Here is an 11,605-nt window from a genome sequence, read left to right as displayed (position 1 = left end):
TCGAAGGAAGGAGGTGAGGTCGGGCTGTTCTGAGGCCTCCACCGCTACTGAGGGCCGCTGGGTGAGGGCGGTGAGGCCGGGCCGGGGTCTGGCAGCTGTGCTGAGGGTGGGCGGGGAGAGGGGGGGCGGCAGCGGCCACCTTGAGCATCCCTCTCTCGCCCGCCTCTGCGCTTCCCCCTTACCGATGTGGGTGTGCTTGGCCAAGTGGAACCTCCACGGGCCTGCCCTAGAGTGTTGGGGCCCTTCCCGGGAGCGGGTATGGAGGCAAACGTCGGATGTGTAATCTCGCAGGCCCTTGGCGTAAGTGAAGGTGTGCACCTGGCCCCCGTGTAGTGTCACAGAGGGGACAGCAGGCTTTAAGGTTTGTCTGGGAGAAGTTTCTCCATCTGGCCCTGATCTCCATATGCAGGCCAAACTTCTAAGGCTTTGTTGTTATCTGTTCCTGTAGTAAGAGTCTGTCCACTTTTCCTTCAACTAAGTTTGGTTTTGTCAGGTGCAAGTAGACTTTATTATTGTTTCAGATTGGCTAGCAGGCTGGACACACGCAGTAGCAGGTGCTGATACCAGAAAGAGATATGGTGGTCTGATTGCTAAGCCTTGTTTTTTGTCTGTTTTCCTCAGGAACTGATTTGATTCATTTCCATCAGTCACCAAAACAGCTAAATACCAAGCAAGTAGGAGAAAAGCATTAAAATAATTACAGCACTAATAGATTAACACAACAGTTGTTTAGGTAGCCTGTACATCTTGCCTTATCAACACCAGTCTGATTTATAATCATTCTATGTCTTTTGCAGCATATGGTCTTGAAATTTTAATTTTGTAGAGTTCACCAACAGACATCCATCATGTCTTGGCTTGCTGATCTCGCTGGAAAGGCAGAGGATCTACTCAACAGAGTTGATCAAGGAGCTGCATCGGCTCTGAGCAAAAAGGATGTGGGAAGCAGTGCAGTTTATGACAATAAGAATTTGGACTCTGCCAATGAATATTCTGAATTGTGCCAGCATACTGGAGAACTGAAATATCAGACATCATCCAAAGCATCCTACATCTCCTCAGCAGCTGATAATATTAAGCATCAAAAGGCCACAATTCTAGCAGGAACAGCAAATGTTAAACCAGCTCGTAGGATGTCTTCAGAAGTTCCTTCCCCAGCAGAAAGTGTTTCCACACCCAGAGCCTCCTCACATTTTGTGAGAAGAAAGAAGTCAGAACCTGATGATGAGTTGCTATTTGATTTTCTCAACAGTTCGGAGAAAGAGCCTAATGGAAGGATGGACTCTAAAAAGGAGAAGAGCAAGGCACCTGTTCTGCAAAATCACTCTCGGACTTCAAGCATTAGTTCTGTGTCTACCAGTACACAGAGTGCAAAAACTACTGAAGATAATTCCATCAGAAGCCAAGGCAATGGTAGTTAAATAGTATTGAACCTAGAGATATTTAAATCCCAAGTATATCTAGGGTAAGGCTAGGTAATGGATTTGCTGTCACTTCATGAAACATTTAGTGGTAGTACTATGTCAAATGTATGGAGTATGGCAGGGTCCGTAACATTTTTTCATCACTGGGATAATCTTAGATGCCATGCTAATTTGACAAGCTGCATAACTAATATCTAAATCTTTCTTGTTCTTGATCTACCTCATTGCTGCTACTCACCTTGACCTCTTTGAGCTGTGACCTAACCTTGCATCAGCCCCCATATATCCCCACTTAGAAGCGCAGGTGCTGCTGCCTTTGTTCAGTCCCTCAGGGGCTGTTGCCAGTTGTTTCTAAGTAGGAGAGTGAGTGGTTTCCACTCTCAGTGTTGGCTGTTACCCAGTGATGTCCATTTTGATCTGTTCCACCATTTAAGAGGAATAAGCTGTCAGACGTGCTTGTCCTGCAGAGTGGGAAGTTGGGTGTGGATAGGCTGCTGTAGAGGTACAAGCGTGAAAGAGCAAGATAAAGCCTTCTGGTTTACCAGAAGTAGTTCATTACTGCAGTCTAAATCCAGATGCCTCCAGACCAGATGGTCAAAAGCTAGGGCTGTTCCCAAGTCACTGCCAAGGAGAGTGACTGGGAAGTGTCAGAACTTGTGCTGTCTATCAGAGTATCCAATCTATAATCAGTGCTTGCTGTTGGCTTGGTACTTTGCTGATGTTTATTCTATAAATAACATTGAAGCAAATGATTATACTAGTTGGTGATTATGTAGTTGGAATACTTCATTATTTGTTCAGTACTTTGAGCATGTAAAGCATTGTAAATGCCAGTTTTTTACTTACCGCATTAAGTATGCTGAAAAGTTTTAAATGTAAAAAGGGATAATTTCCAAAGATATGAATATTTTTCTATTACTAGGTGTGTAACTTTTTAATAAGGTTTAATAATAATAATTCAAATATGTTAGACCTGGCTTATAGACTATAATCAACAAGGCTGTTTGGCCTTGCTGATTGGTGCTTAAGGAGCATATTTGTTTTGCTTGGTGTGGCCTGTTGAATTTTCCTCTGAGGATTTTTTGAGTGGAGTTTGCATTGTGGAGCTGCCAAATGAAGAAGTACACAATTACAAGAGTTTGAGCATGCTGGTTTCAAAGTTGATTGTAGAGATATGTCAGTATTGTTTAAATGTTTTGCATAGCATCTGTTGAACTACCTTAAGATACATTAGCTATAGACAAAACCAATTAATGTTATACTTTGTACATTGCCATGGATATAATCTGGTATGTGCTATAAATGGCTCATTTCTTGCTTCATTAGCTTTATTAGTCTATTGAGTTTTACAGACAAAGGAATGAGGATAAATTGCTTGATAATTTGGAAATAGTATAAATGGATCAAATGAAAGGAAATTACACTTTGTAGAACTGCTTAAATAGGAAAGGGGTTTGAGAAAATGTGGAAGAAATGTTGCTGTCACTGCTGCTACTTGTTGGCGTGGTGTTGATGAGAATTAATAGTCTGCCCCAGCTCCCTCAGCTTTGAGTGACTGGGGCTGTTGGTAGCAAGGAAGGTGGAGCAGGTTGGTTGGTGATTACAAGGTGAAGTAAATAGTGTTGTGAAAGCTAAACTGCAGTCTTACTTGGAATTAGTTGCAGTCTGTCCGCCTGGATTTTCACCAGTTACTGATCTGGGACATACTAAAATTCAGAAGTAATATTTTTGGGTCGCCTGCTTGTTTGCGTGCTGTGTTGTTTTGGCTTAACACTGCTGCAAAGCTTCCGGCTGTCTGCAAGCTGGAATCAAGACTGTTGCAGTGAATGTATGAATTTCACAGCATTAATCCAGGGTGCTCTGTGTGTTTTTATGCATGGTGAGGAAAGACAGTTCGTTCCTCCTTCACAAGACAAAAAAAACCCAACACCAAACCACCAAAACTGTATTTTGGTTTCTATAAACTAGAAAACTACAGTTTGTATTGGCAGAAATTTTTTAACAGTTTAACAGAGTATATATCCCTTATATGTCTTCATTAGAGAAAGGAAAGATCAGGCTTCTGCTTCAAATCACTGCAACCTGATTTTTCATAGTAAAAGTGCTTCTGAAAAAAATAGTTTGAGAGAATTATTAGTGCAAAATTATCAGTAAGATGATATTGTGACTGAAAGTATTCTTAAAATGCTTTTTTACATTAAGATAACTGAAATATGTAGCTATGTGGCTGAGTTACATATTTAGGTTTGATATCAAAATAACGAAATATAGTCACCTGATTTTTAAGAATAAAATTGGCACTCCCAAAATCAAAATCTTAATGGAAAACCAGAATGAACTTGTACTAAAAATTCCCCTAGTTACTTGCTATGTATATTTGATGTTTTCTGTTACACTCTCAGCTTTTGAAGACTTGCATCTCTGGGCACCATAGTCATAAAAAGCATTAATGTTTTAAAATCCTAAGTTTGACATTAATATGATAAGAAGTTTTTTAACTTCCATTTCTTGTCTTGCAGGATTAACAAAAATGATGCATGTATACTGTATAATTGTCCTATTTTGTGCAAGTCCCTAGGGAGAAGCAGCTCCATATTCCATTTCAATATGAACTATTTTTATTTATTTATTTATTTTATATTATGCATTTAACCACTGATGCAGAATGCGGAATTGCTGTTTATATCAAGGCAACTTACAAATACATATATTAGTTCCAACTTGCATCTTTCTGTACAGAAACTCCAGACAGTTCAGATTCTGGACTGGGAGCACAAGGGGATGGCATGAAGGACTCATCACCAAGTGCAGCAGCTAATCCTAGCCTTGCAGCTAATGATGATTTGAAATCACATGAGCTATCCAATCTTCGCCTGGAGAATCAGCTGCTGCGGAATGAAGTTCAATCTTTAAATCAGGAAATGGCTTCATTAATTCAGAGGTCCAAAGAAACACAAGAAGGTACTGTGGTTTGGAAACTAATCTGTAACACATTACTAAAAAGCTAGTGAGCTAGAAAACAATGCTATTTTCTGTTTTAGTGTTTTAGACGTATGATAAAATCTTTTAGTTAAATTTGCATGTATGACTTACCAAGCAAAATTATTCTTAGTTTCAGAATAATGAGGTGGGAGAAACTAAAAGGGTTATTCAACTACAAAGATAACACAAATGTTGATTTAAATTATGCGATCAAGTTAGTTCCAAAACCTAGATCTTATTAAAACGGTTTTAGCAAATGTTAACAGTATTAAAATAGTTTTCCTGCTTTTTAAACACCATCAAAATTCTTGTTTTTTAAATGAGTACATTCCTTTAAGTGTTTCAAAATCTGACTACTTTCTGGCTGTAGGCTGTAGTCTCAGATGCTTCGAAATTGAAAGTAAAATATAAAATTTAGTATTCTTGTATGACTTTATGAGCTTTTTCAAAGCCAAATTAAATGACAAATACAGAAACTGTGAACATAAAAACACTGAAATGAGAAAACATTGAGCAAACTGCCACTCTTAGGCATAAAACTGAGGTACTGCTTTTTTTTTTTCAAAGTAACCATATGAGCCAGAGAATTTTAATTTCCATTGAAGCTTAATATGTGATTTTTGATGAAAAACAGAAGCTTCAGTAAGTACTCAGGCATTATTTCAACACTGGTGTGTTTTTTGTTTTGTATATTTAATATATTTGTAGGTTAAGTTTATTGTCACATTGAGTCGAACTATGTGCTTTATACAGAGGTTTCCAAAGGCTGGCTTGCACAGGGATGTCCAACAGTAGGTCATTGCAAGGGGTAAGACAGGTAAAATTTGTCAACTGCAGTGTGACATGGAATGAAATGCTTGTTTTGAGTTTACCTCTTACGGGTTATACTCTAACAGCCAGTTTGGCGTTTGTTACTTCTTGGTAGCTCATAAAGTTTCAGTATTACTTAAACTTGGTTATATTTAATTTCTTTAAGAAAGGTGATGTGTTTATCCTGACTATTTACAAGACCTTGCAATACCTACTTTTATAAACTTCAAAGAAACTTCTTATTTTGTAGAATTGAACAAATCCCGAGAAAGGGTCGAGAAGTGGAATGTTGACCATTCAAAAAGTGACAGGATGGTTAGAGAACTTCAAGCTCGAGTTGATGATCTGACAGAAGCTGTTGGTGCCAAGGACTCACAGCTGGCTGTGCTGAAAGTACGGTTGCAAGAAGCTGATCAGCTCTTAAGTGCTCGAACAGAAGCTTTGGAAGCATTGCAGAGTGAAAAATCACGGTACTTCATAATTTCATGCTTTATAATTCTCCAATTAGTAATAGGTTTGAAAATTCAAAGTAGATAACTTAGTGTCTTTAAGAATAAAAATATATAAACTAATGGGGAAAGGGATTGTATCAAAATTTGAAATATGAGGATTAAAGTTTGCTCTGAGCCTGTTATATCATAGCTGGCAGAGAGAACAGGGCAAATGAGTCGATAGGGGCAGTTGTCACCTGATTATTGAAACTCATTTTGTGTAAAGTATTTATGTTTGTGTCAGAGGCGTGAAGCTGAAGATCTCAAGAAAAATGTTTTTGTCTTTAAAAATATATTTGCTTATCCACAAATATTAAGACTTTTCTGAATTATCTCAGCACTGGGATATGAATGTGCAATTGGACACAGCAGAAAATAGGTCAGAAAGGAGATGCATGAGTCATTAACTCCAGGCCTCACACCTGTAGCCAGCCATATTCAATAATTCACTGGGTGAATTTTCAAAGCTGGTCTGAAAAGCAGATAGTCATATTTCTACCTGAAAACCACACTAGATTTCTTCTTTTTCAGTTAATATGTATATCTCTCTTTCAGCATAATACAAGACCACAGTGAAGGGAGCAGTTTGCAAAATCAAGCCCTTCAAACTCTTCAAGAGAGGCTGCGTGATGCAGACTCCACGCTCAAGCGAGAGCAAGAAAGTTACAAACAAATGCAGGTTAGACATGAAGAGTAAGGAACAGGTTTAGACTTTATTTTTGAGATTATATCTGTGAGGTTCCAACTGCTTTGCCGCCTTCTTGACTTCGGTTCCTGTTCAGGGTACCAAGTGCTTGGGAAGATGTGCTGTCTGCTGCACTAAGTGTCCATGTGATGCTGGTTTACTTCTTGCATGTTATTTTGAAAGCTTCTCAATTAAAAGTGTTTGAAGATTAATGCTGACTGTTTTTACTATTTTCGTCATGCTAACTTTAATGTTAAAACATGTTTTGAAACTAAATCAGTAATCAGTTTCATTTTCCATGCTACGTTGTTAAACAACAAATTGTTACACAATTTTAATATGTAATCTTAAGCATATTAAGCTGAATGATCACTTCTATGATAAAGATGTGAGCTCATCATTGCTGGAGACTGCTTTACACACTCAGCTTGGCCTGTGTTACGTGTAATAGCATCGGAGTCTGGTTTGGTTTTTTTTTTAAGTACATCAAAATATGACAGACTACATTTGATAATATTTTTTTGAGAGGAAAGCTTACTTTTATTTACCAAATAAACATGTATAATAGGAAGATTATTATTCCCTCACTATTTCTGGTGAGGAAAGAGATACATATTTTTACTGATAATATTTAGCACTTGCTTAAGCAAGTGGGATTTCTTTCCCCATAGCACTAATGCATCTTTCTGTCATGTGTAGTTGCTTTTAAACTTTCTTTTTTCCTTTCTAGGTTAAGGTTGAAAGTGTTTAAACACAACATGTTGTTTCTTTATTGCTAATAGAATGAGTTTGCGGCTCGTCTAAGTAAAATGGAAGCAGACCGTCAGAACTTGGCAGAAGGGATAACTGTAGCAGAAAGAAAGTATTTAGATGAAAAGAGGCGAGCTGATGAGCTTCAACAGCAAGTCAAAGTAACTAAAAACCACCTAGAATCTGCAAAACAGGAGCTGACAGACTATAAACAGAAAGCTACTCGCATACTCCAAGTAAGCATTTCTATAAATAAATCCAGCTTGATTTGTACACTTAACTTTTTTAAGGTGTCGTGCTTCAAAAAAAACTAATTTGTGGGGGTTTTTTTATGTGATCTATAATTTATTTTGGGGTATATCTCTAAGGATACAGAACAGCTATCAGTCTGCATTTTGTGAATTTGAGTTCACAGATTAACTAATTGAAATGGAAGTTCAGGTCTTGAACTTAAAAGTCCAGGTGAACCATTGCACTTATTCTGCAACATCTGTCAGTGTGCTCCTCATCTGAGAGTCCAATCTTAGGCAAATGGGTAAATAGATGTAACCTGCAATTTGTTCCACACCCAGTATTCTTGAGTCAAGAATATTGCTCTCTTCTGCTTGAGGCTGAAGCATAGCATGTAATGGATATTTACATATAATCCAAAGTATACATTTTTATATAATCTGAAAGATTGCATGTGATCAGCATTAAATAAACAATGGCAAAATTAGGTATTTTGTGCAGAGTTCTATGCTAATAAGTTGTCAATTATACCAAATCCAAATGTGGTCAGTTTGAGTCTCTTATAAAAAAGTTAACAAAATGCTGAGGATAAAGGTGTCTGTTAAGAATAATTAACTTAGTCTGATATCCAAGGACAGGTTTTAAATCATCATGATCAATATGAGAAGCATAAGATCAGAAGTTAATGTGGAGCTAACATTAGGTTGACTCTGAGTAAAATGGCTCATCCTCTTTTCCAGAAGAGTTACTGCTGTATTTGACTTTTATTTGACTTTGTTGGCAGGAGAAAGAACAGACTGAAAGGGGGTTAGTTTTGTCTTTAGTGTCTGTTAGTGTCCATTTTCTCTCTTACAGTAGCTGGAAAGCCAAAACTTTTATGCATAACATGGTTAACATTCTGTTACTTCTGAAGAGAAAAGCAGTACTTTTCCTCAGATAACACAGGCTTGCAGTAAATCCAGTCTCATGGCATACAGGAAGTCAGAAAAATTATCAGAAGGGAAACATTTTTGTTCTAAAATGTGTAGGGTGATTATTAACTTGGCTAAAAGAACAGAGAAAGCAGCTCTTTTTAATTTTAGAGCGAAGTAATTTTGGCATATTTCAATTGAACATTTGTTAAATACTGCAGTAATTAATATATATTGATTTATTATTTCAGTCTAAAGAAAAGTTGATAAACAGCTTAAAAGAAGGCTCAGGTATTGAAGGCCTGGATAGCAATACTGCAAGCACAATGGAACTGGAAGAACTGCGACATGAGCGGGACACTCAGAGAGAAGAAATACAAAAATTGATGGGTCAAATACAGCAGATGAGAACAGAGCTGCAGGTAGCTGTGATTATGTACGCATGTATTTGTAGTTAGCCATGCACATATTTCCTTGTACACTTTAGTTTTTCTTCTGTACTTTCACTACATTTAGAAATAGTGCTTATTTCACCTAGTATTAAAATAAGCCAGCTTTTGCTCAAGGTAAGACAAGTACTTATTGATACCTGATTGCTTTACATGTTCTCTCTCACCACTTCAGCTCATGGTGGGAGGAATACTATAGATACCACTTCTCTCTTTCCTCATTACTGTGTGCTCCTTTTGAGGAGCATTTCTTTCCAAACAAGCATGGGGATTTCTGTAGAGATCACCTATATTCTTTTCTGCAAGGGCTACTAATCCTTGAAGCAACTGTAATCCAAGTCGTCTGCTGGCATAATTAGCTCAACCCAGCAGTTGCACGCAACCATACATAGGTTTAGTAGAAAGGAAAACATGGAGGTTTTTCATGTTCAGAAAATGCATTTATTTTATTACTGTATTAGTAAAATTATTCTATATAAGATGACCAAATGTAATTTATTCAATACATCCTCATCTATATTTTCCCTTGAAGCAATATTGCAGATACAACTTTTTTGCCATTATCTATGTCAGATTGCAATATTGTATGAATTTTAGTGAAATGGTATCATTTCTGTATATTTCAGGATATGGAGACTCAGCAGGTAAGTGAAGCTGAGTCAGTGAGAGAGCAGCTTCAAGATCTACAAGAGCAAATAGCAGCACATAAAATGGCCAAGCAAGAAACAGAAGCTGAACTAGAACGGCAAAAACAGGTAAGGAATTCTTGAAAGCTGATTGGTCTTACTTTAGGCCTCACATCATGTAATCAGTGGCTTAATAAGAGAGTAGTTCATACAGTATTTGGTTTAATTTTTGTCTAGTATTCCAAATAAATCCCTGAAAGCTTAATGAATGTCACTAGCCCAAACAAAGCACAACCGGTACTAAGGAATGGACAGGGCTTTCTGAATACTCCTGATAAACAGAGATCTCACTGATATATTAAAGAATAAACCCAGAGTTTCTTTTTTAATTTAAAAATTACCCTAGGGAGTGCACAGAATTGATCATGATTTTACATTTTATTCAGCAGGGGAAGAATCAAACGATAGGGGTATAGTAACAGTTGTAACCGTTACTTTTGTCAAGGAGTTCAAATACTAAAAATGGTTACTGTGGAACTTCCTGTCCTCAGTTACTACGTAATATTGCGCTCATAAAACAATGTTATTGTACCAATTCATAGATACTTTTTTTAAATCCACTTGTTACTCAGTTCTCAATCTAAATCTACACCCAACTCTTTCTATAAGACAAATTGCTGATAAAATTGTATTAATGTATTTTGTCAGACTGTCATCTTTTTAAGTAAACTTTGCCTTGATTTAAGTAGTTGTGCTAAGAAGAGGGGAGAAAAGGCAAACTCATATTTCATGTGAACAAACTTACTCAGTAGAAATCAGACAAATGCTTTGTACCTTATTAAATAATTTCTTTGTAAGAAAAAGCTCATGTAAGAGAATTAATAATGAGGAAAGCAGGACAGTACACTAGATCTGCTAGGAACAATTTATCTTATAGGATTATCTGTCCTTCCAGAAATTACATTTTAATGAGATACTAGCAGCTTGAACTAATTAAAAGGCAGAAGTCGAGGTCTGCTCTTGATGGATAGCTGATGTTTATTGTATCAAAGCAGATGGTAGATTGTTTTTTGTTACTCTTGCCCTTCTGAGGAGTATATTTTAAGTTATTACTACATATAGAAATAAGCGAGATGAATTTAAAAAAAGGCATTATCAGTTATTACAGAAGCTGAAGTATTCCTTTTGACATGGATTTACATGTGCTTTTAAAGTAATTGTGTGCAGTGATACTTAATACAATTATGGTCTGTAACTGTTGTCCTAAGGTTTCTGAGACTGAAGATAAAAAATAAGTAAAGGTGTTATTTCTTGTACATCTGGTGGTTTGAAGGGAGAATATCTGTCTTCTGTAGCAACTGACAGCTGAAGTGTTACAGTAATTTGCAGACTGTCTTAAATTAAAAGATAAGTGTGACAGGTCTTTAAGTTGGAGTTAAAATAGCCACTAAATTATGGGAGTAACAAAAGTTATCATTAGATTTGCTGTTCAGTAAGTTGTCCCTTACTAATATTTCTTTCCTTCCCCCTTTTATGTTAATTTATCCTAAACTTTAAAAGAACATCTATGTCATACAGAATTATAGATAGATATGACAAGGGGTTTTAAACACTTTTAAAAATTGGTGTCTTGGATTGCTGGTTTGATTGGGGTATTTTTAGGAACATAGATTCCCCCCAAAAGTATTTCCCAATTGTTTAAGTTATGTTATTGACATAGTTTCACAGTAGCAATATAATAAACAGTGAGAGTATAAGGATAATAAATCATGGTCCAAGTGAAATTGTGTAACTTCTAGTAAACTAGTCTGGAGTAATATTTATATTAGGTTAGTCTCCACAGAAGAATTTAGTAAGTCTTGTAGGTTATGTCTTTAAGATTAAATTTCAGTTTGTATTTTATTTCAGCATATTGCCGCCTTATGTTCTACTGGAGAACTAGATAAAAGAATGTCTCTCAAAATACATATATGAATAAAATCTTTTACTTGTGATTGTGATAAATTTATAGGAGCTCCATTATACTGAAGAAGAATTGTATCGAACAAAGAATACTTTGCAAAGCAGAATAAAGGACAGAGAGGAAGAAATTCAGAAGCTCAGAAATCAGGTACTGTATGCGTACAGAAAATTACTTCATCACCTTCAATTATGAAAACAGTGATGAGAACTATTAATTTGATTGAACTGTACAAAAGAAGCATAATGGCTCTACTCACAGCATCACAGAATATTAGGAGTTGGAA

At 36.6% G+C, this 11,605-nt stretch overlaps 1 protein-coding gene across 1 annotated transcript; it reads left to right on the top strand.

The window, feature by feature from the left end:
• Positions 1 to 793: 793 nt before the first annotated feature.
• On the top strand, positions 794 to 11,469 carry LOC104545939 (golgin subfamily A member 5-like; the record flags this gene model as incomplete). Its single annotated transcript, XM_010191205.1, has 8 exons — positions 794 to 1,413; positions 4,164 to 4,385; positions 5,467 to 5,686; positions 6,263 to 6,386; positions 7,175 to 7,378; positions 8,536 to 8,706; positions 9,360 to 9,488; positions 11,371 to 11,469. Coding segments are annotated over exons 1-8 (1,734 nt in total), but the record flags the coding sequence as incomplete, so codon positions are not given.
• Between the last annotated feature and the right edge of the window lie 136 nt (positions 11,470 to 11,605).

Source organism: Mesitornis unicolor, unplaced genomic scaffold (assembly GCF_000695765.1).
Source record: "Mesitornis unicolor isolate BGI_N332 unplaced genomic scaffold, ASM69576v1 scaffold47778, whole genome shotgun sequence".
Classification (NCBI taxonomy): Eukaryota; Metazoa; Chordata; class Aves; order Mesitornithiformes; family Mesitornithidae; genus Mesitornis; species Mesitornis unicolor.
The sequence above is the reverse complement of the archived record's forward strand: the minus strand, read 5'-3'. Positions and strand labels throughout refer to the sequence as shown.